This window comes from Cladophialophora psammophila (assembly GCF_000585535.1).
Source record: "Cladophialophora psammophila CBS 110553 chromosome Unknown aczJe-supercont1.19, whole genome shotgun sequence".
Classification (NCBI taxonomy): domain Eukaryota; kingdom Fungi; phylum Ascomycota; class Eurotiomycetes; order Chaetothyriales; family Herpotrichiellaceae; genus Cladophialophora; species Cladophialophora psammophila.
In genome coordinates, this window is record NW_006912940.1 from 615502 (window position 1) to 640330 (window position 24829).

Here is a 24829-nt window from a genome sequence, read left to right on the forward strand (position 1 = left end):
CGTGGGGTGAGCGTGCAATCACTCCGAATGAAAATAAGGCGGTGACAATGTGGCAATTGATGAAGTTATTGTGGCGTTAGAGTAAGACAGTTTCAACCTCCGTCAGTTGAGTGAAGGGTAGCATGATTTGCTTTTACTTGTACTCAGTAGAACCCAGCCCATCGCCCATCCTCCCCAATGGTATCGAGATCCCGAGAGAGTAAAAGGATCCTGCGCGCGGGTGTTGGCGTTTTAGCTACGTATTGCCCTTCTTCACTGTCGCCAAATGGTTTGACGGACCCGAGTGTGTGCATAGCGAGATATATCTATCATAGGTGCCCCGTACGTACATACCCAGGTAGGCACTATAAAAACAGCCCCACGTGCTGTGTTCCGCGCAGCCTCGTCCCCCTATGTATCTATCTCTGTGCCTCTATTATGTCGACGCGAGCATCGGAAGATGCGCAAGCATCCTCATATCCAAAGCAAACAACCCCGCATTCACAGTCGTCGACTCTGGATTCTGGAGAACCAAAAGTCGTATAGCCTAAGCCTGTGCATTGCATATCCATGTCCCAGCAGGCGTCGTCATGTTCTTTCCGTCCCATCCTGTTCCTTTTCGTTTCCCAGCTTCGATCCTCTACTCTGATCCTTGCTCTGTATCTAGTAAACGTTGCTGCGGTACTCCCAACCGTCTTCTTCACAGCCACACCGCCGTCGCCGCACCCACACCGTCGCCCAGCTTCGTCCTCGCAGCCTCTTTAATCTTGTCCCCGTCCCAGGCCAAGACAAAGACAAATCCTTGCTCACTATCCGTCAGCGCCAGATACTCCACTCCGTCCACGGTCGGACCAGGTTGGATTGCATTCGCCCAGCCGCCGCTTGTAGGCGTCTTCCACAACTTCAGCAAACCCCTGTACTCGGGGGATTCCGGCTTTAGAGTTGTGTAGCTTCTCATAGGAGGCCGGTAGGTGTAATCGGGCTCGAGCGAAGTGTCAATCTTGCCTTCGTCGGTCAATTTGTACACTGCGACATATCCTTGCTTCCCCTCTTTCAGTCCCCGTACGCTTGCGTACAAATACTTCGGTTTACGTCCCGAGGACAAACTCGTGCGCACCTCGTCAGCCCAGAAATCACTCGGCTCGTCATATTCACGGACAATTCTCACCCCCTGTTCGTGCAGCAGATTCACGCCCCTGTTGGTGGTGGCGAACACGTCCACCATGCTGCTGTGTTCTTGTACGCAATAAACGAAATTCCCACTCGGATGGGGCCAGACGTGTCTGGGTCCGTCCCCGCTACGAGGTGATTTGTGCATCTCAGCTCGCGTTAGTGCTCCCGTTCCAGGATCGACGGAAAATGTCCAGATACAGTCCCGACCAATATCTGCAACATACAATGCTCGGCCGTCGGGTGACAGGTCTGCGGAATGGGCGCCGTGACGGAGTCCTCCGAAGTCCATCACGCTGCCATCATCCCGTTGTGGTTTTGAAAGGGTGAAGGAGAGAAGTTGCAGTGGCTGGATTTTGGGTGACTTTGCCGCTCCGTTTTCTCGAGCACCATCAATTTCAGGTGGGGGAATAATGTTGCCGGTCTTCGGATCCAGGCTAAAGACCTCTCCTGTAGCCCCGCCTGCTGAATAAAGAGCTATTTCGCTGGCCGTGACATAGCCACTGCGAGATCGAGTTGGCGCACTGCCTAGCAACTGAATATCTGTCGGCGATTTGACCACGTAGGCGACTACGGCGGGAGGCTCCGTCCATGCGGTTGCGTAGAGGTTCCGGGTTCCGTCCTCCTTAGGAGGAGAGAGATGGAGCCAGGAGTGAGACCCGATGGCAGAGGTGCAATGAAGCACCTGGAGATCGCCCGATGAGTCCTTTGAGGACGCTGAGCCAGGGGTGAATCTAAGTGTATAGAGCTCAGGGGTGTTGAATGTGCCGACGAGGAAGTCGAAACTTTGGGCCATGGTGGAGGAATGAGGCCGATTATGGGCAAGTCGTGGAATAAGGCGTTCGAATATATCAGGTTATGGGATGCCTTATTCAAGTGATGTAGTCAACCCTCCCCCCACTTTGATGGCCCTAAAATGAACCAGCCTGCATATATATTTGGCAATCGGATCAACGCCTGTCGGCGAGTGGGAGCCGCAACCGAGACATGGGCAGTTTTGACCTTCCGCTTTTCGGATGGGTTCAGCGGTTTTGAACACTAAGTTGAGCGTCTGTTTTTCGGATTTATAAATTCGGGTTTTCAAGCTTTGTGGGCAGCAAGCGTTCGGGGCTAGAAGTTTGGTGTCCTGCTGGGGAGCGGCGGTGGCATGCAGGTGTAATTATGTTTAGTAATAGATCTCACAGCTCTACAGGCCAATTTATGTGCGCAGCCTCAATGGGCATGAAATAGGTGAAAATGCAGTACGGAGGACTAGCTAAGAAGGCCGGGGGTCACGTTAGTTCCGTGACGTACAAGTCAATGAGCTGGTTCGCTGGCAACGGAGGATGGCCGCTTGTCAATATATTGCTGGTTGCTTGTTCGGACCGGGACCGGGTGCCGGATTTTAGTTGTTCCTGGGCTCTTATCCGATGGGCTCCCCGCCGAGTATTCTAGATACTGTAGCATCGCGCCTCAGCCTCGTCTGGGGGAATTGACCTCATTTCCACCACTTCTCACCACATCTCTTCGCTTTGGGCTGGAATCTGCAGTCATCTCAGCTTTCGTCGTTTCTCTCTCTCACTCAATGGCGATGGTCCTGCATTGCGGCACTGCTGGACAAACTACTGCGAAATACGGCGCTATACGCTCGCCATACTACACCGAGTGAAATCCTAGGATGAGAGCCTCAAACGCCACCGATGCCATTAGCATCAATGGTCACGAGCGAACAGGAAATGCGGCTTTGGGTCTTTGTCCTGGGATTGTAAGAGAAGGCATATTTCAGAAGACGGACCACCAGAGGTAGCAAGCGTTGAAATGCCTTCCCGTATTCGCATCGTGTACAGAGAGACTCAAAGGCTTGAAGAGACCGAGGAGCTGGCGGGAATAGTGCAACTTTTCATCTGTTTATCCTTCGCTTGCTCCCTAGCGCCTTCACTGTATTTGCACATCGCAATCGCCTCGTTGCGGATGTCCTGACAGGTAGGCATTCTCCAGACTTTAGGAGTTCCATCGTATCATTTCTTATTCGCTATTGGGTAGGAATAAATATCTGTTACGGGCAACTTACGCCAAACACATTCATGCCTCCTGTTGCGCCATGCCTATTTCCTTAGGCAGTTCCTTACCCGTGGTTGGCTACACAAGATTAGCCTTGTTCAGCCCTAGAGACCAATCCACATCAGCTCCTGTTCATGGCACCAAATTGCTGGCTGAGCAAGGGATAAAATAAAAAAAGGCAATAGTGACGTCCTCGGTGTCGCATAGCCATCTATTACTCTTCTTTGTAGTCGAGATAGAGCCACACTGGCATTGCTGCTGGCTAGGGCTATCAATATATTCGTTCAGGCCTCACTTCCACCATGCTTCACAAAAAGCCTGCCTCCGAGAGCATCTTTTCAATGGCCTCTACTTCACTAAACGTGGATGGTAAGTCGATGTAAGGCATCATTTCAGAGGCTTTGGCATTCAATTGAACCTGGTCAAAAGAACATGGGCGAATACCTGTTGAAAGACGTTCACTAGGAAATCGATCCATCGGCACATCAGTATTGTTCTGACCAATCACTATTCCTTGATTCGGACCAGGGGCCATGTCTGAGGGCACGGAGCCGAGCTCCACCCGATCTGTCGGATTGTGCCGATAGGAAGCAAATGGCATTCCGGTGGTGCGTATACGTGGCTTCCATCCAGTGTAGATAGCACCCGAGATCACATCACGGCGTTGATCAATACCGACCATTGATCGGCATTTCTGAAGGACTCTCCCTGTGGAAAGTTGGGTATTCGAAGCTTTTGCTCTAATATCAATATCGATAGCATTGATGCGAAAGCCAACGGCGTCGATGTAAGCGTAAGCTCCCATCTATGCTTGACCTTAAAACGGAGGGCGAGGCGAGTCACCACTAAGCTGGTTGATAAAGATGTGTACAGCGCTCTAGACATCCATTTCAGCTCATCCACGAAGCTGCCTCCGGCGATCTCGTCATCGGAAAGAGATGACAGGTTAAAAGATTGGATAGCACCAACTTCCAGCGCGGCCCGAATGTTGCTTGCGAGGCTTGATTCAAAGCATGGATAGACACAGGTAAAGTTGGCAATGTCGAGATCTCTTGGCTGTGTTAGAATTGCGACAGAGTTCATTGTAGCACACGGCTCGAAAATGGGCAGCGGTCGGCTAATGGCGATGACCGCAGACACCATTCCGATAAAGAGGCAGACGCTCCAGCTGAAAGTGAGAATTCGAATCCATCTGAAGACGGCGACACCTGGTAAGCAAGAGTTGTAGAGGGCCGGTCCGATGCTGAGGGTGTTGATTATGGCGGCATATAACGCGTCCACGTCAAAAGGTGCCGAGCGGCTTCTTGGTTGACTGGCCATGATGATGGAGTGAAGAGCGGCTGTGCTAGAGCAGAAGGATGCCTGCGTAAAAGATACCTCTTGCTGTTGCGCTGTACAGGCCACTCAAGGGGTATGCACAGGTTACGAAGTCAGCCATGGCTTGCGTTCGCTCGAGTGAATCCATTGTCGCCCAGACAATGGAGGACATATGAGGAGATCTCCGAATTTGAGTTGATGCTGTCCCCCGCAACTTGAAAAAGCTAAAGCTGGGTGAGAAGTCGATACTTATGTAGATCATCAAGCCTCGATGAGGCTGAGACAAAGCCGTCTCGAAACCAGGCGCAGCCATAATGAGCGATGAACATCCCGACACGCTATTTTGTGAATCAACGATCGACCTCTAACCTTGCCCCAACACACATGGAGCTCCTTCAGCCTGTGTTAGCCTATAGTCCCCGGCCAATGCAGCCCATTCCAGACAGTCGAATAGGAGTTGAGTGAACATCCTGGAATCTGTTAGTAGTTCTTGCTTGTAGCTTTGTAATTTGAGAAAGGCGAGTCCTGGAAAGGGGAGAAAGGGTATGGGGCGTCGAAAAAGAAGCGGAGGTGGCAGTGCGTCGCTCAGCCATCTGTCGTCTTGCAAAATCAATGGATTGGTCACAACTTCTCTAGATTTATATCGCTCCTTCCTCCAGACTTCAGACACCCCATCATGTCGACTTCTGACACTCCCCAAATCTCCAACTATCACCATTTTTACTACTTGGCGCCGTGGACAAACACCCGTTCCTCGAGCGGCTTGAATGTCTTCGGGTACGTGTCGCCGGCAGGTTTGCCAAAGACCAGCTGTGCTTTCAAGCTCCAGTTGGCGGGGACCTTCCAGGTTGCCGCAATCTTTTCGTCAATCAGGGGGTTATAGTGCTGCAGATTTGCGCCAAAGCCTTCCTTCTCCAAAGCGGTCCATACTGGTTCCCCACTGACTCAGCTCAACTCGAAAGGAAGTGGGTGGGAGAGGTTTTAAGGAGCTACTTACAAACAAATTGATGCATAGCATTGGTATGCTCGCTCCATTGGGGAAATTTATCCGCATAGAGGGGGTAGGCTTCCTGCAGTTTTGCGACATCCTTGGGCTCCTCGTAGAATAAGATCGTGCCGTAGGCGGCCTTGAAGCCCTCGAGCTTCTTCTCTGAAGTAGGCCATGCCTCGGGCGGGGCGACCGCCTTGACGGCTGGGGTAACAATATCGCCCCACAATTTCTTGTGCTCCTCGTTCAGCAGGACGACCACGCGGGTGGACTGTGAGTTGAAAGAGCTGGGCACGTGTGTGATGGCCGTATTGACCAGTTCGTGGATCCTTGAGTCGGGAACGGGCGACTCGCTCGACAGAGCGTAGTAGGTGCGGCGAGACTTGACCGCGTCAAAGAAAGCGTCTGATGACATTTTGCTGGTTGATGACGTGAATTGGCGCGACAGCGATAGTGGTCGTGGTAGACTGGTAGCGGCTGAAGGAGCGTTGTCGAGGGACAGTCTGTGAAGTGGAAAAAGGACGGACCCCGCGCGCAGTGGCCTGATACTTAAATATCTGCAAGTCTGAGACGGCGCTGTGAGACGCATCCTGCTTCTTCTACTCTTCCTCTTCCGATTTCTACGGATTGTACCGATCCTGACACAAAACTGCTGTAGGTCCAAGAGATGGAGCCACTGCAAGGTGGACGACAGGTGCTTAAAAGTGGAGGGTTCGCCGAAGGGACGGATTGGATCGGATAGAATGTGGTGACTGGAGGATCGAATGTTCCATGGCCAACGTGGTTAGAGTGGTGGACAGGTGGTGCTTCGGGGGCTCTGTGGCTCCGCGGCTCCATCACCAGCTTGGGCAGTGGACAGCTGTGCAAGGCTGGAAGACATTCCGCGCTTTGTCAGTTCTGGTTGGTGATGATGCCGTAAGCACTGGGAATTGCGTCAAGACGATGATACTGTACTGAGGAGGACGGTGAGGATGGAGATGGAGAGGAAGAAAAGGATTGGTTCGCCGCCTCGGTTGCAATGGGAGAAAATTTGATTGATTGACTCGAGAGCCACAATGTGGAGCTGCGCGTCGCCCATCGGCAGTTCGACCTGCGGTTGCTTGACAGCCATAGTAAGATGTGCCTGGTACGAGGTCGTGCCAAGGGGTCTGGTCGTCAAGAGGTTCCTCTTTTTCAGATCGCTGTCCTGAAAATATGTTGGCCCTTTAGCTCGGAGATGAGGCGTAGGTTAGATAAGAGAGTAGGTACATAGGTACCATATTGATAGTGTGCGTGTGCGAGCGTTGATGGTTGGATGAAAACGGGAGGAAGTCCCTCGTCGGGGGGGGGGATTGGCATCTATATAGCTGCATCTCAGCCTGGTACGAGCATCCGGACCATCGGGCTTGGAATCTGGGCGAAATTCGCCCGACTTTCCCACACGTGCGAATATCAACGACCTGTCACGGTGACCCAGATCCAGAATGTAGGCGGCATTCCAGAGAATGATTTGCTATTTTAGAACCATTACATGGTGTGGACAATACCTGCCACGATCCAAAATAGGGGGCAATCGGCATTCTCCACCTCTATGCGTCCATCCTCGACCGTTGACCGAAGACTTCACGCAATTTAGGCGCCTTTAAAAGAACGGCATCCTATGCACTCTTCTCTGGATCATGCCCGGCATTGGTGGTTGGGGTCACCGAACTGCCGTTCGTTCGCGTCCTTCTCGACCGCAACTCCAAATCATGGTGTGCGCGGCTGCGAGTAGCATGCAACGCGGCCATGTTGGCTTCTTGTTCCTCGTCATCACTACTGTTCTCCTCGTCCACCGGTTTTCGAATTGCCATGGTAGGAGCAAATTTCGACTTTTGACGGAGCTTCTTGCCAAAGAAGTAGAAGCACACGGGAATCGGGACGCAGAGGGCAGCAATACAGCCCAGAAGCGTGCCGGCCCACTCAATACCCAGGTTATCAAACATCTGGCGCGAGAAAAGAGGGAAGCCCGCCGCGAGACACGACCGCAGGAAGGTGTTCGCCGCAATGGCAGAAGCAGCGCTAAACATGGTCAGTTCGATCCGTCCCAAGAAATGGACAGGGGCACCTCAACTTACAACATGAGATACGAGTCGATGATATAGTTGAAACAACAGATGAAAATGGCCAACAGGCCAAACCCGGTGAAGAGACCAGATAAGGTCGGGACGATCCAGTGGATCGATGCCTTGAAGCCCGTCCAGCCAAACCAGAAGAGACCGGCGGAAAACAACACTCCTCCGATCATGACGGGCGGGAGACGCCACTCCGGGACTGGAATTCCGCCATTTGCCGCCAGCTTCTTGTTGTAGGCCTTGGAATCCCATATGATGAAACCTGCCACTATGAAGATTCCACAGACCATACCGAAAAAGGGCAAGCCCGCTACCCCGGGTGTGATGTGGTGGACTCCTTGGAAGACCAGCGGGTATGCTGTCAGGAAACAGTACAGGAGGCCATATATAAACGACATGTAGCAGGTGATGGCAAGAATGATAGGCTCTGAGATTAGCAGTCGGATCGGACGAGAAAAATTCTTAGTGATGAGTTCATTGAAGTCCACCTCAACTTCCTCTTGCTTTGCATGGATGCCCCAATTCTTAGTTCGGCGGCGCAGTTCGGCGGCTTTACCCACCAGGACGACGGGAGCGTAAGATTCGTGGATGAATAACGAGACCAGGATCAAGGCCACCGAGCCCATTATGCCCGGAATATAAAGATTCCACCGCCATCCGAGGTCGGATTTGTTAATAAACCCTCCAATGAATGGTCCTAGCATCGGCCCCATGAAAACCATGGAGGAGAAGATGACAATCGCCGTGCCTCTTTGGGTGTTGTCAAACATGTCGGCGAAGACGGCGGCGACGACGGCCAACGGGCATGAACCGAAAAACCCGGTGAAGAATCTGGTAATCATAACCGTCTGCAGATCCTTTGCTGTCGCACAACCGAAACAAAAGACGGAAAAGCCAAACATTGCGATCATGATGGGAAGTTTTCGACCTGTTCGGAGATTATCAGCATGTCGACCCCTCCCGCTCTGGACACTCGTTACCTTGCAATTCTGAGAAAGGACCCCATATCAGCGGCCCAAATGCATATCCCAGGACGTAAAGGGATGTGCTAAGGGTGGTTACTTCGGCACTGACTCCGAAATGCGCGGCCACACTGAATGTGGACGCGGAGAAAATAGAGGAAGTAAAGGTACTGCACAAGCAGACATAAGCTAAAATAGCGCCCATGTATAACCTGCAGCTGATCAGCATCGTCATCACCCGTGATATCGCCCAGTGTGCACTCACTTTCTTCGGAACGGCCAATTTTGGGGATGGAGAGGATCGTCTTTACCATCGAATTCCACCACATACTCTTCCTGCGCTGGCAGATCGGGAGGATATGGTTTTCCACCGCCAAATTCTGGCAAAGGTCGGGTGTCAGCCTTTGACTTTACGCTTGCTCCCACTGTCTGTATCTGTTGCAACCGATGTGTTTCCGTTCTAAGGTCTTCGATGGGGTGGGTTCTTGTTCTGACTGCCCTGGCCGAAGGAACGCTTGAGGCTCCAGCAGTGGCTATTCTGCCCATATCCGGAGTGGTTGATGTGCTGGAGCCTGAGGAGCTGGATATGGAAGATTGCCGAGATCTCTGGCTGCGCAATGACCGGCGCTCTTTACTCTCATGGGACCATTGTCGCGTGGCCTGGACCTCAGCCCGCTCCATGTCCCGATCCACAATATCCATGTTGGTAGATGCGCAAACTGTTTTTCCAGCGTGTATTCGTATGTTCGATCTGTATGAGGGAGCTTATGCTATGGGGACGTCCCCAGAGTCTTGGGAGATCTCGGTTATAAAGTGATGTACACCCTTTCTTTGGCCAGTTGTGTGAGGTCAGTGGTGGCGATGCTATTGCGGGGAGGAATCAGACGGGCACGTCAATCGGCCTCGGGCCGCGATAATGGGAGGACCGAGAAGTCGGGTACGAAAGGGTACGGACGGCTGTTGGGGGTCCGGTATCCGGTTGGATGTAGAGAGTGGTCAGAGAGGAGAAACGAGGGTAGGGCAGTGAGAGCGACGGGTAAATATAACGGAGGGTTGGGGGGGCGGGAGAGAAGCGAGAACGAGAGTAACAGAATTTATCTCGAATCCAGGTCGATCGAACAATGGTTAGTCTATGCTGGCCATGCGAACAATCGCCAATGGATACAAGTAGAAAGGATCGTGTGTGCTAACATTACGAGGTAGTGAGAGGAGATTCAATTCAATGGCAATGGTGGTGGAGGGTGCAGATGGAGGTGATAGATGGGTGATGGTGGAGAGCATGATGACACAACGCAGGCTGCTAATCACCACTAACGGACTACGCCTGCGAAATATGACATGGATCCTCCAAGCTTCTCTTTCCCCCGCGACAATCCTTTTCCCTTGTTCGATTTGAATTCTCAAACAACACCCAGAGGGGCAACAGGGGCTCCTGCAACAACCACCATGATCCAGTGAGCGAGGTAAGATCTATGCTCTCCCAGGAATAGCTGGGGCTCTGTTGACCATGATTTGCGGCCGTACGAGGTAGTGCACATGGCCAAAGGAACGAAGCACGCCGATGGGAGGCCCTAAAAAAAAAAAAAAAACCACACACACCAGCTCGCCAGGTCATCCCCTGCGCTCCTAGCGATCCCCTGCCACTGCCCGCACTTTCAGCCGAATCATCGTCTCCAGCGAACCCAGCAACTGCCATGTCGGTGTCATGCATCGGCTGGCTGCTGATTAAGCCTCGTTAGCCACGATTAGCCTGTGCGACGGTGCCGACTTTATCTCTCAATCCTCCCACTCCCAACCGCTGACAAAGGTGCATGTCTACTGCCTCGGTGCCTCGTCTGCTATTGACACGAATTAATCAGCGTGCAGTTCCTGCCTTTGCCGCAAATAGTCTATCAAACATGGACGTTGGAAGGGGGGTGCTCCAGCTAGGATTCAAAGTGTGTTGCCCATCAAAATTGTGGCGAACGACTGGTTTCCTTCGAGCAGAGTCGATTACAATCCAAGAGACAACGACTCAAAACAGTCGATGATGGAGGGCTTATAATATCCCAGAACAAGCTTCAGACAAAGCTTCGAGCTATCCCTCACGCGCCCCGAGACCGAGTGGTCAACCGGTTCCGCCGTCGGATCTCTGACCACCGAGTGTACTCGCCGGCCTCGAGGATGTTTATCTTCCGTGTCAACCCAGTGGGGTTCCCCAGGATCACAGGCTCCCATTCTTCCTCTCCCTCTCCGACAACTCGATCCTGCCGACCGGGGATCATCTGAACACTTTTCCATCTGAACAGGACCACTGTGAGAAGAAGAGTTAGTGCCATAAGGACACCTGCGACGATGCCAGCTGCCTGCATACCACCGTACCTCCGTTCGACTCGCCCCCCAATGCCCGTTGCCACTGCGCCGAACACGAACTTCAGAGATTGGGTAACTGCCATGCCTGCACTGACTCGAGGATAGCAGGAGAAATTCGTTCGTTGTTCCTTTATTCGTCCTCTGACTGATCTCCGAGGCGGGCGACCCGTCATTCCTGGTTGCAAGTCCGATGTATCAAAGGTTAGCATCATGAGAGCGTAACACTCGGCAATGGCCAGGTTCGAACCAAATCCAACGAAAGCAGCAAACAAGCATGGCACAGCGATGGGAAAAGGAGGTTGTCTTGATGACAGGGCGTATCCAATCGCTGCCAGAGGGAGAAAAATCGTGAAGAAAGTCCGCCGAACCGTATGTGACTGCCACACCATGGCTTTTTGGAATGTCATGCTGTCCGTCCGAGGAGGGTGATATCGGGAACGACTGAGCCAAGAAGCTGTCTGAAAAGGCATTGCCAAAGCTGATCCAATCGCTAGTGAAAGAACGCAAAGTCCAACTTCATCTGGACGGTAATGGTATTCAGTCGAAGCCAACGCTCCAAGCAACTGTTGGTATTAGCCAACCTCTACCCATCACAGTCAGTGACTCACCATCAACACCAAGGTGAATTGTGCGTACACCCAAGCTGCGTAAATCGACAATACCAGCAAGCCAGGCTGCTTGACCATTCGCCAACTCATCCGCAGAGCTGCGATGATCTCTTCGCCCCACCAATATGGCCCATTCCCGGTGAGATGAAGTTTGACCTCCCCACGAGCAACCCTGCTGAAGCTCCCGCCCTCGCCAGTGATCTCCGCAATTGTTCGTCGGAATGCTGATCGACGCACTTCTGGCGAGAGAAGGTTGAGCAGGATAACAGCCATCAGGAGGAGAGACGAAATCCAAAAGCCCCAATCGACCGAAGTACGGCTTATGATCAGTGCTCCAATAAGGAATCCAATGCTGATCGAGCCTACCGTGCACCAGGACCAGATTGCCAGCCACACTCCCATTCCACCTCCATGCCGGCGGACATCATACGGGTCACCAAGCTCATACGAATCACTGCTCTGAAGCGATGCTCCGAAGATGTCCAGCATTGTCGCAAGGTTATTAATGTCCGCAAATCCAAGAACAAAGCCTGACATACCGCGAGACAGGAGTAAAGTAATGCGGTATCTGCTCACATCTGGCGATCTGAATGCGATAACCATCAGCCCCTGCGGTATTTGCAGACACAATGCCAATGCAAGCGCTGCAAGGGTGTAGGGTTTCCGTCCATGCAGCAACGGCAGAGGCCAGAATACCATAGTTGGTATGGCAAGTCCCAGGTAGAGGAAGAGGTTCCCCAGAATGACTTGGTTGTCCAGGTCAACAATGACATACTGAATTGCTGGGACCTCTCCAGCGTATATCCCAAGAAGTAAACCTAGGCAAGTAACATTGATGCAGCTCACCACCGCAGCGAGTCGCTTCCGAGAGTTTGGCCAGTTGCGAACCATGGGTGCATGGTGACAAGTCGTGTGAACGGCCAGATTGTCCGCTCGTTCTGGGAGGTCAATGTGCTGTACGCCATTGAGGTCTACCTTGTAGGAGGGATAGGGCGATGGATGTGCCATGTTGATGCTCACATGTCGGGACGGAATCCCAAACATTTGACTGAAGTGTCTTTCGTGGCCCAGCCCAGGCTTAACTAATAACGGTTCCCTGTCTTCATCCAAATGGACATCCAAGCGGTCACCATTCAGCTGGAGAGTAGGTATTGGCCTTGAAGCGGAAGAACTACTTTCTTCGATGGCGTTGGCAGATGTGACGCGAGGGCCAATTTGGGGAGGCTGGAGGAATCGGGCCGCCGGGTTTTTGAGATCTGAAGGCAGTTCTGTTGATCTCCTATCTCTCGATAATTTTGTCTTTCTCTCTTCTAAAGGCTCAGCAATTGGTTCTGGGAGGAGGAGTCGTAAGTTATCAGCACTGCATGCCCCTCGGCAGCGAAGGCTTCCTTCCCCTATCTTTATCTCATCTCCCTGGAAAGATGGCTCTGTCGCAGATGGCCGTGACTTGGGGGATTGGCCGTTTTCTGAAGGGGGTACAAAATCGCTCGTCTTTGTGGAGACATCTTCTAGGTATTTGCTGATCTTCTTTGCGAGACCCAACTGTGGTCGACGTGGCAGACTGAGCATATTGCGATCTGGTTGTTCTGCAATATGGCCGTCATCGTGAGGAGACCCAGCGCTCTCGGCAAGCTTGACGGCCTCGTCGACCAGCCGTTCTAGTTCTCGAATGGTTCGAGCCATGGACGCCGACAATTTCTCTTCTGATTCGCCATCCTCTCCGTCTTCCATTTCGCCAATGCTGTCCTTGCGGGATATCTCCGGGGGACCATCATGTTGTGCAGGGTGATTTTCAAATTGCCTGGCAGCCTGATCTTTGTCTGTTCCCATTCGCCGAGATATGCGAGGGTGCGGACTGTTATGGGAGGACTCTGAGAGCGAGCTTCAGCCTTTTGCACTGTTTTAGATGCGGGATGATTAGGATGTCATGAGCATGACTGTCGGGAAAAATAACTGAAGGGATACAAGATGACAAGGAGAGTCGAGGCGCGAAGAATAATAGCGTAGTTGACAGGAGAGGCAGTGTCTGCAACGTGGAGGACCATCGGGTATGTTGTATGCCTCATCCACTCCGAGCATGTCTGCAGCTTCCTGAATCCGATTCCCATCATTGAGATGGCAGTGTCGATCGAGGGCATGGCGTGGTGTCCATGGCGTTTTGGCGACATGGTTGATCGCTAAGGCCATTCTGCCAAGCATTTTCTGGGCGAAGCTTGTCCATGAGCTTAGCGGTGGGAGGATCAACAGGAGAGGCGGGCAAAGGCGGGGCAGCTGTGCTTCGGGGCGAGCCGGTCGATTGTCCCTGGGATTATAGCTATGTCCTGTTCTGGCTATAATACAAGAGGAGGAAGTCTGCGAGGGTTGATGAGTAACCAGGAACAAAGGGAAGAAGCGCTTGAGGGCCGTGCAGTTGTCACCGATTGATCGCATAGTGGCAGCGGCAGTGCCTCGTCCATTCGATTCGCGATTTTACCCCTCCAACACCTCCCCCTCCATCCATCTGCATGTTCGCCAGTCACTCCGTCGTTTCAGGAAGTTTGGACCTGTCAGCGCTCGTTTCGTGCCACGCCACGCCACGCGACCGTGTCATGCTCTGCTCCGTTAGCACTGGCGGCACCGTCATCTTTGGTTTATTTCAACCTTGACTTTCATTCCCTCTCTTCCTTTCTTCCTCGCCCATCAACACTTTCATTCGCTTCCTTGACATTGCGTACCTGACTTGAATCCCACTACGTTCATTCTAAGCTTTACAACCTTCACGACTTGATACACCCCTCCCTCGCCATGTCTTACTACAACGATCGACCCCAAGACTCCTACGGCCGGGACCCGTACGACGAGCCCCAATCTTACGGAGGTCGCCCTCAGGTACCCTATCCGTGGGAAGCCGAATGGGATGAGCGTGACGGCCGCTGGTTTTTCGTCAATCGTGAAACCGGAGAGCGTACCTTCCAGCACCCGCAACCGTCCTATGGCGGACGTAGCTACGATGAGAGGGGCTCTAGACAAGGTTATAGGGAAGAAGATGATAGGGGACGCTACGAGCAAGAGCCAGAGAAGAGGTCTCACACCGGTCGGAATATTGCACTTGGTGCAGCTGCGGGTCTTCTCGGCGGCGCGCTCTTGATGCATGAAGGAGAGAAAGTCGGTGAGTAGAGCTGCACTCGTTCCTCCTGTTACAGTTGTGTCTGACGGATACTACAGAGGACAAATGGGACGATGCCAAGGATGATATCGAGGACGACTTCCGTGACGGAGCCCAAGACGTTGAGAACTTCCCAGACAATGCCGCACGCTGGACCGGAGAAAAGGTTCAAGAGGTCGAGGACATTCCGCAAGATATTGACCGCAAATGGGACAACGCAGTTCAGGACGTTGAAGATGTGCCGGAAGACGTTGCCGGTTGGGCTGGCCGAAAAGTCGGGGATGTCGAGGGTAAGTCCCCTCATGCCTGGAGAAATGTTACTAGAAGCAGTTTACGGAACTCTTCGCTTTCCCAGTACAGCTGTATGGTGCTAACGATAGATCAGGATTTGGTGACAACGTTGACAACGCCTACGACCAAGGCCGTGATGATGCCCGATACGATGACAACAACTACTAAACTGGCTCGAGTTTCTCGGAGTCCTATTTCTACTAAGCTTTCGGCGGTTTAGGTAGAGATAAGGATATGAATCTCTGCGTTCCATGGTTGATATTGAGCTTCCACCCCTTCATGGCCAATGAGTCGGTTGTCGACACTCGTCAATAAGGCGCCATTAGCCTTCTGATAGTCTTTAATTATCATTTTGCCACGCAACCTTCCCGAACGCGGTTCAGATCAAAAAGTGTCCTCAACGCCTTTGTCTTATCCACACCTGATATCTGCCGGGACATGTCTTAGGAATTTTCAGGGGGTGGGACATTCTCGATGGATTGCCAGTGTAACAGGATCGATCAGAAAAGTGTGCACGGACACGACTGACAGGAGATCATTTCAGGCATCTGGCGGTAGATGTGCTAGCATTGCTATGAGGCCAGCGTTTCTTCAAGCGTCCCCCAGTCCACGGCTGGGCTATCTCGAGAGTGAAGAGGTCTAGGTGCCTGCATCCCCGTTTGCGTAAGTATATTCTGTATTCTATGCGTTGATGGAATGGCTCTGATGCAGCAGCTCCTCGATAAGACGAAAACGCCAGCCAAATCCAGGTTTTGATACCACCGGGCGTTCTTCTCATGGCTGAGAATCTGAGACACAGCTTGCCCCCAGAAAGAGATATTTCGGCATGTTGCTGCGCGTCTGCAACAGCAGCCGGACAGAACTGAACAGCATCTCCGAGACACCAGCTCAGCTAGGAAATAAAGAACTGAGCCCATTAGGATGGTATAATTCATAACCCCAAGATGGGACGCGAAAATGTTCAAAAGAGTGATCTCGCACCAGCTTGGTTCGTGTCTAAATCAATTGAGAACTCATCATCTATCTTCTATTTCCCATCTCTCACGCACATTATCACCAGCATGGCTAGACTTACCAAAGAAGACGCAACCAAGGACTGGGCTCTCGTTTGGTCGTGGACAAACAAAGGGCTGGAGGTGATATTGAATCCAGCCAGTATTGTCCAACTGACAGGGGATCTCGATCGCGACCTTGATAGCCTTCTTGAACATGCCACTTCACTACTCAGCATTAGTGAATCACTTCTAACTGCTCACGAGCAGCTAGTGACGAAAGAATATCCGCAGCTGGCTCCAATAATCAACAAGGCTGGGTCAAATTCTTCTTCCAGGGCTCTGGTGCAACCTACCGACTCCAGTGTTGACTATGTGGATGGGTCAATCTCGAGCAACGGCTGCCAAAAACCACTTTGCGAGCCACAATCAGTCTGTCAAATGACTCTCCAGAACTTGGACAATTCAGATCCCGATTCCCACTCCCAAGGCACCTCTGTTCCCGGTGGAACGAGATCGTGTACACCAAAGAGACCGTTGGAACTGAACAAGGTACTCTCCATTGACGAGATTGTCGATGACCTTTTGGCCGCAGCTGGCGCGACCATGAGATTCATCAGAGCTCGGATTTTGTGGGAATCATTTCGCACCTTTCATCGCCATTCCTCTCATCGTCATTCCTCTCATCGTCATTCCTCTCATCGTCAAGATGACAGAGAGACTCAGGTGGCTATCGCGGACCGTTTCCATAGGTTTGCACAAATCTACAGAGAAAATCGGGGGGTATTCCTTCGCGCTCGAGTGGACCACCTCCAGAATTTCCGGGAGGAGATGAGTCTCCTCTCGAATATTTTCGAGGTCACGCATCAGCTGCGGATCACTCAACAGCAGCTATTAGAGCAGCAACACTGGGAGGACTGATAGTATGGCGATGGCGACGAAGCAGTGCGGCAAAGAGTACTCTGCGTTCGAGAGATTTCAAGATCTGCACAAGCATTCTCATCAAATACAGGGAGGGATTCACATAGACGTATTAGACTTGATCGGTAAAATTTATTGGGCTCTGTATATTGAGTAGAGTTTCCAAACGGAAAAGGAATATCGTCGAACTATCTCGACTCATTTTCAGCGTAACTTCAGACAATAGCTACTGGGCGAAACCAAGACTATTCGGAGGCACAATCTTCTCTTTTTCTTCATCCAAGTCATCGCAGACTTCTCTTTCTTCTCCTTCCCGCAGGTATACTGGTAGAAAACGCTCACAGAGTCTTGAGGCAGATTCGGCTCTGCCGCAATCAAAGCCTGGACTCAGTGCTGAGCCAACCTCAGCTCATGTCGAAGTGTCTATCCTTTTAACGAAAACGCGATTCAACTTGCTGTTTCAATCCGATCCGAGCCCTTTGTAGACGTGACCCAATGAGGATTCCCTGCACCATCTATTCAGCACGGCCTCCAAATGTGTGTTTAGTTAAAGGGCGTACTTGATAACCACTTCGAAGACGGTGGTGAGCACTAAACCAAGGGAGATCATGTCCAAATCATTTGCTCTTCGATGAACAATTTTTTGGTCTAGTTTTCATCTTTCTCGAGCTCTATTAGGATGGCCATTGAAATCGTATGTTGTCCTTCTCGAGCCCGTGTCTCACAACATCAATACCACCAGACTTGATCATCCACTCCAGCCGATGATCCCGGTACTCCCTCTTGAGCAGACCCTTCTGTAAGAACTCGTAAGCTGCAGTCACAACCTTTACCCCTGCCGAGAACTCTTCAAATACCGACTTCACCGACTTCCGTTCTTTTGCCCGTTCGTACCAATTCCTGAGCGGCGTCCCAGGTTCAGGCTCCAGGCCGTACGATGTCGATCGGTTCACGAAGGGCCATACACAGATGTCCGCATAGCCAAACATGTCGCCCCCAAACCACTCGGCATCACCAAGCTGTTCCGTAAGCCAGGCCTGGATCTGCGTTGCCTGCTGCTTAGCCTTCTCCTTCATCCTCGCTGCCAAGTCGCCGTCAGCTCGCTTGAACGTTTCGATCTCGCCCATACCCCAGTTTATCGCTTCGTACTGCGAGTCGCACACGTCTTCGATCATCCGTGCTTTCGCGCGCCCTGGAGCATCCGCTGGCCGGAGCGGTACATCGGGATATTTATCTTCGATGTACTCAAGGATGATCGTCGAATCGAAGATCTTGATGTCGCGGTCGACCAATGCGGGAACTTCAAGGCGGTGGTTGTGCTTTACGAACTCCGGGTCTAGAAGTGCAAGATTGCCACTGCCGCCGCCTTTCGGAGTCTTGGCTTCGAAGGGAATGTTCTTCTCGCGAAGGGCGATGCGGACTTTTTGAGCAAAGGGACTCACAGGGTGATCCCAAAGGAGAAGATCTGTCATTGTTCTGTCAAGAGTTGATATCGCTTTTTGCGATATTCAGACTGCTTTTTCTTCCTTTTGAAATCCTTAGATATAAGGCCTTAGCCGTCTTGCCCCCGCGACAAGGATCTCGAACAGAACCCACTCAAGAAATATTCAGACTCTGGTCATATAGCTCCTGATTGTTGAGTGGGAGGACATGGACGAGGTCTGCATTGTTGGGAGATTTTGTCCGACGCTCGCGGTGTAGGACGGCGACGCGGAAAAAGGATCTACGATGCGAGTTTTCCGCCTCCTCGTTATGATTCAAATTTCCGCGACACGGGAGAATCTGCTGGCATCTGGCCGCCCGCGACAATTGCTCGAGATCCCGCATCAGCAGATTTCTAGCTTATAAACATGAAGGCAAGGCGTGTGCCGTGTTCGGAGCCGTTACTTTTGGGGGACTTGGTTGTAACTTTCCCGCACGCTGGCTCATATGAAGGTTTGCACACCATCGGATTTATTCGTCTCTGCTGAACGCCTTTATCTTGTCTGGGGTGTTGATCCTCAGCACCTCTGTTCATCGAGCTGCACGAATCGAGAAGATGGGCAGTACTGGAACTGAAGAAAACCCAAAGTCACCTTTCCCCGACCCAACGGTCTTTGTGACCGGACACAATTCTGCATGCAAGGCCATTGTTCAAAGCTCGACCGTCGAAGAAGCCAAAGCATATCAGGGGATGAGAGTTAGCCACAGCCTCATCTATACAACTTCCGAGTTCCCACCCGACCTCAATGAGGACAAGGACATCGAGCTGCACGAAAAGATCAAGGCGTCGGGAAACCTCAATATTGTCAATCCGGGCGGCACCGTCATCCGCATTGTTAATTTCGCACCTTACAACAAGTCCATGATGCACCGCACGCAGAGTCTGGACTACGGCATTGTACTTGAAGGAGAGATGATCATGGAGTTGGATGACGGAAGTAGGACGCTCATGCACAAAGGGGATGTTGCTGTTCAACGCGCGACGATGCATACGTGGAAGAACGCCAGTGAAACGGAGTGGGCAAGGATGTTGTTTGTGCTACAAGACTGCCAGCCGGTTCTTGTTGGTGGGCAAAGATTTAAAGAAGACCTGGGCCATGTTGGATATAGTGTGTTTCCCAGCAGCGGCAACGACGCATAGATGATGCACGTCCACGTAAGGATAGAGGCAAGGCATGGCGTGCATAGTTATCCGATCCACCATAAATTCCAGCTGCCTTTTGTTAGAGGAATGAAAGCAGTTCGTTCACAGAGACTGCGACAAACGCGAAAGCGCAAGGTAGCAAGTCTGATGGCTTGGCGACGATGAGAGCCATGCTGGTGGTTCTGTCGGCCTGGCGCTTTTTTCACAGAACCGTGCAAGACTCCTCGACTTGCATCTCCGAGATTAAGGGTTTGGTAGTTCGGAAAACGTCCAAACTGAGAGGTGGTTTAACTTTGAACACACCATGTGGTTTTCCGTGTCGGGCCCCGTTGGGAATCCCCGCGTTTGGGTTTGGGTTCGGGTTTGGGTTTGAGACATATCTTTAGCATTCTTCCTGGTAACGGGCAAAACACGAGTTATCACTGACTCCACGTCCATCCAAACACGCGAGAAGATACAGGCATCTACGGCAAAGGCCCAGCTACAAACAATGGGTTCTGACTATATCATCAAAAATGCCACCGTCGTTTCTGTCGACAAAGATATTGGCACCGTCTCAAACTGTGACGTTCTGATAGAAAAAGGCGTCATTGCAGCCGTCGGTCCAGATCTACAGTATTCCTCGAAACCCATCGTTATCGACGGCACGAATGCTATTGTCTCCCCGGGCTTTATTGACACTCATCGACATACTTGGCAGACGCAACTGAGGACGATCGGCTCCGACTATGTGCTGTCGGATTATATATTGAACTTGAGACAGATTTACGGAGCGTCTTACACGGTTCACGATGCATACCTCGGAAACTACTGCGGTGCACTGGACTCCATTGACAACGGAATCACATACCTGATCGATCATTCGCACATTATCAACTCCCCGGAGCATGCTGATGCCGCCATCAAAGGGCTCCAAGATGCGAAGATTCGAGCAACATTCTGCTATGCAATGTATCCCAACCCACACTGGGAAGGCTCATGTATGGACAAAGAACGAGAAGAGAAAACGCCAGATTGGAGACTCCATGATACCAAAAGGGTCGCAGAGAAGTTCTTCAAGTCCAGCCAGCCTGGTGATCTGTTGCGGATGGGCTTCGCTTTGTCTGAACCTGACTTGACTCCATTTGACCGACTCGTCCAAGAAATCGATTATGCAAGATCTATTGGCTGTAAGGTCATTACTGGGCACTTCAACTTCGGCAAATGGGATCCGGGTAATTGCATAATAAGGCAGTTCGGGCAAAGAGGCCTGCTCGGATCGGATCTCTTACTCAGCCATGGTAATACCTTGCGTGACGATGAGCTTGAGTTTATTGCGAAGCATGGTTGTGGAATATCCAGTACGCCTGACACTGAGCTGCAGATGGGCATGAGTCACCCCGTAGCTTTTAAGGCTAAGGATCGCGGCTGCAGCGCTTCTCTGGGTGTCGATGTCTGCTGCAGTGCGCCAGCAGACATGTTTGCGCAAATGCGACTACTATTACAGGCCCAAAGACATCTTGAGCATGAAGCGGCAGACAGTGCGCCTTTGAAGATGTCACGCAGTTGCGAAGAAGTACTAGAGATCGCTACAATGGGCGGCGCTAAGGCTGTTGGACTCGAGAAAGTCATTGGGAGTATCACTCCAGGTAAAAGAGCAGATCTACTTGTCACCAGATGTGACGCTCCCAGACTGGTTCCGGCACACGACCCCATTGGCACTCTTGTCTTGTATGCCAATGGCTCGGACATCGATACGGTCATGATCAACGGCGAGATTGTCAAGTCTGGGGGGAAGCTGACCAATGTGGATTGGCCGAACCTCAGGGAGGAATTACGCGCGTCGGTCGCCGCAATCGTAAGTTAGCTGCCCCTGCAACGTCCCTATCAACGTTTGGAGGCGTTGGTCTTTCACGCAGCGATGTCCGTGTTGGACTGAATCTCAGCGACGATGCTAACTTGCTGCCAATCGTAGATGGAAAGATCAAAGAAAGTTCCTATGGAAGAGGTGGAAGCCACGCGGGATTACATGGTGAGGACAATAGACGTTATCAACCAACGCCGTAAAGCCAACTCCGCTTGAAGGGCCTGGTGACCTCTCTGCTCCTGACATCAGCGAGGACTTCATGAGCAGAGATGTCACTGAAGACCGAGGAGAAGGATTACATAGCCTGGCTCGTGGGCGGTGGCCGGTGTGAGGTTTTCGAATATCAGGTTGATTGCCTGAATGGCTTTAGGTTGCCACTGATCAAATGTGTCTGCCATGGTTTGTTCTGACCGAGCCTCTATCTGTCTATGTACAAAGTACAATGCTGTGACAACAAAACCTCTCCTGAATAGATCTGAACAGATCCACAACTGTCCAGCCTCGTTCTGTCTACTCGCCACGTCGCAAATTGTAACAAGGCTCGACAATGGCTTAGCCAATGGCGAGGTCGGCAACGAAGGCCTAGTGGCTTGTTCCCACTTAGCCACTCGAGTCACTTCCACAGCAGGCTTGCAGCGGGGCAACAGGTAGTCATCGCTATCGCTGCTTTGTATTTTCCGTGTCTTGGCTCAACTACCCCGTTGTTCTGACCCCATTTTCCGTCTGCAAGCTCTTTGCCCCGCATCGAGGTCCGTGAATTGCTCCCGTGCTGTAAATTCACGCAGCTTTCCCTATGGCGGGAATATTGCTGTTTGACAGATATCGGGATGCATCATGTTGACCGGCTCAGGTCGGCCGCGGAAAGCCTGTGGGACATGCAAAAGCCAGAAGGTAAACCAGAAAAGCCGGCCGTCGCTTGTTCTTGCGCTCTGACCGTGATAGATCCGCTGTACAGGGGAGAGGCCAAAGTGCAAACGTTGTTTGAGATTGAAGCATACATGCATCTACAGTGTCTCTTCCAATGTGCGACACTTGAAGTCGCAGCAGGCTCTGGGCTCTGGGTTCGATGAGAGGCGTGCTTCGCCAACGCCTAAATCAGCTCGAGAGGACAAACTTGTCACCACAACCAATTTGACAAGAACTTCGAACTGTCAAATTACTTTACCTGTCCTTTCGCCGCCACCTTCTTTCGAAGAACGATACGTAGGGATACCGAAAGCATTGGTCTCTACGCTGGTTGACCTCTACTTCGAAAATGTATACAACGCCCATCTTCTGCTTCACAGAAGATCTTTTCTCGAGGCGGTTGTCTCTGGTACCGCACGTCCGCACGTCCTTCTCGGCGTTTGCGCCTGGGGAGCAAAGTATGCAGACGAGCTGCTTCTTTCCCGTTGATGTAGCTGACTAGGCTCGGGTAGTTTTTACCGGGATAACAATGGTCAAGCTACCCTAAAGGACCATGGCTTTATGGTCGAATGGGCTCAACGCGCAGGCAAGCTGGTATTCCAAGAGCTCCATGAGCTTCACGAAGACAGCCTTGTCACATTCGTCAACCTGAGTGTCTTCTGGCACAGCCAAGGTTCATGGAGGATGGCTATTCTGCACAAAGGTCTTGATCGTTGATAAGGATGGACTACAGTGCTGATACTTTTACAGGAAGCGCATGCAATCTACTGTCTATCATAGGTGTCGGGTCTGGAGCACTTCAACAGGACACCTCATGGGAGTCTGAGGTTCGTCGACGTCGCTGCTGGGCCACATACCTGATGCACTGCCACAACTCCGAGTCATTGTCAAATTTCCCAATTGCGGGTATGGAGAAGCTCGCACTCCCGTGGCCAGAAGGGGATTTCGAAGCACGATATTCAAGAAGTGCTCGAGTCACTCTAGACTCCGGCGAGGGCAATGGAGGAGTCTATACCGAAGTGATCAAGGTGTTAACGCTCTGGTGAGCTGAGCATATGGACTGAGCCTTGCATATTCACACAGGCTTATCCCGATAATAGGTCTTTGGCACTTTCTTGCATAAAGATGGCCGAACCCAGGTTTACCACGAAGCTCCCGGCGATGTATGCTCTCCAAGAGAAATTGTCGGACTGGTGGCGCAAGTTGCCCTCCGATATGCGCCTTACACCGACCAACATATCTGCTACACCCAAACATTTGTTCCCCAACATCCTCCTGATGAATGTGGTATATCATCAATCTCTTTGCGCCCTCCATGCCTCTATTGTCCCTCTGTTCTGTTGGGGCGAAGGTGATGAAAGCTGGTCGACGGCACGACAACTCTCTGCACAGCTCGCGTACGAGCACGCCTGCACGACCTCAGAGCTGCTCCACGTCGTGGTGTCAACTTTTGACAGACTCAGCGCAATGCCTAGCTTTATCTGCTATGGCGCATATTGCGGCTGTGCGATACAAATCCCATTCCTCTGGAGCTCGAACCCATCTGTTCGCGAAAGGGCGTACACTAACGTCAAGGCCAACATGAAGATGATTGATCTCATGTCGAAATACTGGAAGTTTGCCGCGCTATTGGTATGGCCAACAAGACCTCTAATGAGATGGAAAACTTCTCCTAGGGTAGCTGACGTCTCTTGCATAACAGAAAATCTACGTTCGGTGCTTGTACAAGGGGCACAAGCAGCACCCCACGGTTCTCGAAGACGAGCCGAAATACCTGGATCCCCAGAAACTGACAAGCTTCAAGATGAATGCTCCCCATGTGCAGGCTTCAATCCTCGAATTCATCGGCATCCTCTACTCAAGGGAAGATGGATATGCACAGCCAGGAGAGACGCCAGGCCTCGAGATCGAGCACCTTGGTACCAGAGATGGACCGCCATCTCGCACGTCCATTTCAGAAGACCGCGAAGGTGAGAATCTTCGAAAATTACCTGCATATTGCGTACTAACGATACGCCTCAACAGCGGACCCCGCAGAGCAAAAGGAACTTCATCTTACGGGCGATACGAACTGGCCGCAACCGTTCCCGACAGTCCCGTTCGCCCCAGAAGCCTTAGTACAGTATCAACAAGATCAAGCACAGCGGCAGCAGCAACAGCTCCCGACTTTCTCATCCGCATTTTCAAACCAGCATCAACCCGATGCAGTCCCTCTTGAGAGCCAGACCCTGGATATATTTCAGCCTCTGTTAGACCCAGAGACGATGCTGGACCTCTTCCCGAACGGCGAGCTGCCTGACCTCTCGGCATTTGACACGAGCCCGCTGGACTTGCATCACTTCGAACTGGAGGGCTGGGATGACGATGGCACGGGCGCGAGTGCCTCCTCAGTTTCTTGGACCGCAACTACCAACGCGGGGCTAGCGCAGAGATAGCCGAGACTGATGGCATGGCAGAGCGTTGCTGGATGGGATGCGTGTCATTGTCATTTGACAATATACAGTATCCAGCGTAGTTCCAGGTCTCTCATTGCTACATAATACAATCGGGATTAGCGGCCGCATGCGGAGCCTCGCTTGGGACTGGGGATTAT

The 24829-nt window shown here is 51.8% G+C and overlaps 10 protein-coding genes across 10 annotated transcripts; 4 read left to right on the forward strand and 6 right to left on the reverse strand.

The window, feature by feature from the left end:
• Positions 1-679: 679 nt before the first annotated feature.
• A1O5_10364 (uncharacterized protein) lies at positions 680-1945 on the reverse strand (the record flags this gene model as incomplete). Its single annotated transcript, XM_007750940.1, has 1 exon — positions 680-1945. The coding sequence occupies one exon, from the start codon at positions 1943-1945 to the stop codon at positions 680-682; it is 1266 nt and encodes a 421-aa protein (XP_007749130.1).
• Positions 1946-3840: 1895 nt separating this feature from the next.
• On the reverse strand, positions 3841-4509 carry A1O5_10365 (uncharacterized protein; the record flags this gene model as incomplete). Its single annotated transcript, XM_007750941.1, has 1 exon — positions 3841-4509. One exon carries the CDS (start codon positions 4507-4509, stop codon positions 3841-3843), a length of 669 nt encoding a protein of 222 aa, XP_007749131.1.
• A 720-nt stretch (positions 4510-5229) lies between these two features.
• On the reverse strand, positions 5230-5909 carry A1O5_10366 (uncharacterized protein; the record flags this gene model as incomplete). The annotated part of the gene is made up of 2 exons (XM_007750942.1): positions 5230-5435; positions 5504-5909. 2 exons carry the CDS (start codon positions 5907-5909, stop codon positions 5230-5232), a joined length of 612 nt encoding a protein of 203 aa, XP_007749132.1.
• A 1222-nt stretch (positions 5910-7131) lies between these two features.
• A1O5_10367 (MFS transporter, DHA1 family, multidrug resistance protein) lies at positions 7132-9251 on the reverse strand (the record flags this gene model as incomplete). Its single annotated transcript, XM_007750943.1, has 4 exons — positions 7132-7534; positions 7591-8515; positions 8568-8761; positions 8815-9251. 4 exons carry the CDS (start codon positions 9249-9251, stop codon positions 7132-7134), a joined length of 1959 nt encoding a protein of 652 aa, XP_007749133.1.
• Positions 9252-10633: 1382 nt separating this feature from the next.
• Positions 10634-13240, reverse strand: A1O5_10368 (uncharacterized protein; the record flags this gene model as incomplete). The annotated part of the gene is made up of 2 exons (XM_007750944.1): positions 10634-11464; positions 11510-13240. 2 exons carry the CDS (start codon positions 13238-13240, stop codon positions 10634-10636), a joined length of 2562 nt encoding a protein of 853 aa, XP_007749134.1.
• Positions 13241-14293: 1053 nt separating this feature from the next.
• Positions 14294-15113, forward strand: A1O5_10369 (uncharacterized protein; the record flags this gene model as incomplete). Its single annotated transcript, XM_007750945.1, has 3 exons — positions 14294-14657; positions 14714-14944; positions 15040-15113. The coding sequence occupies 3 exons, from the start codon at positions 14294-14296 to the stop codon at positions 15111-15113; spliced, it is 669 nt and encodes a 222-aa protein (XP_007749135.1).
• Positions 15114-17532: 2419 nt separating this feature from the next.
• Positions 17533-18330, reverse strand: A1O5_10370 (RNA polymerase-associated protein; the record flags this gene model as incomplete). Its single annotated transcript, XM_007750946.1, has 1 exon — positions 17533-18330. The coding sequence occupies one exon, from the start codon at positions 18328-18330 to the stop codon at positions 17533-17535; it is 798 nt and encodes a 265-aa protein (XP_007749136.1).
• Positions 18331-18896: 566 nt separating this feature from the next.
• A1O5_10371 (uncharacterized protein) lies at positions 18897-19481 on the forward strand (the record flags this gene model as incomplete). The annotated part of the gene is made up of 1 exon (XM_007750947.1): positions 18897-19481. One exon carries the CDS (start codon positions 18897-18899, stop codon positions 19479-19481), a length of 585 nt encoding a protein of 194 aa, XP_007749137.1.
• Positions 19482-19974: 493 nt separating this feature from the next.
• Positions 19975-21330, forward strand: A1O5_10372 (uncharacterized protein; the record flags this gene model as incomplete). The annotated part of the gene is made up of 1 exon (XM_007750948.1): positions 19975-21330. One exon carries the CDS (start codon positions 19975-19977, stop codon positions 21328-21330), a length of 1356 nt encoding a protein of 451 aa, XP_007749138.1.
• A 2031-nt stretch (positions 21331-23361) lies between these two features.
• A1O5_10373 (uncharacterized protein) lies at positions 23362-24671 on the forward strand (the record flags this gene model as incomplete). The annotated part of the gene is made up of 3 exons (XM_007750949.1): positions 23362-23868; positions 23939-24206; positions 24262-24671. 3 exons carry the CDS (start codon positions 23362-23364, stop codon positions 24669-24671), a joined length of 1185 nt encoding a protein of 394 aa, XP_007749139.1.
• Between the last annotated feature and the right edge of the window lie 158 nt (positions 24672-24829).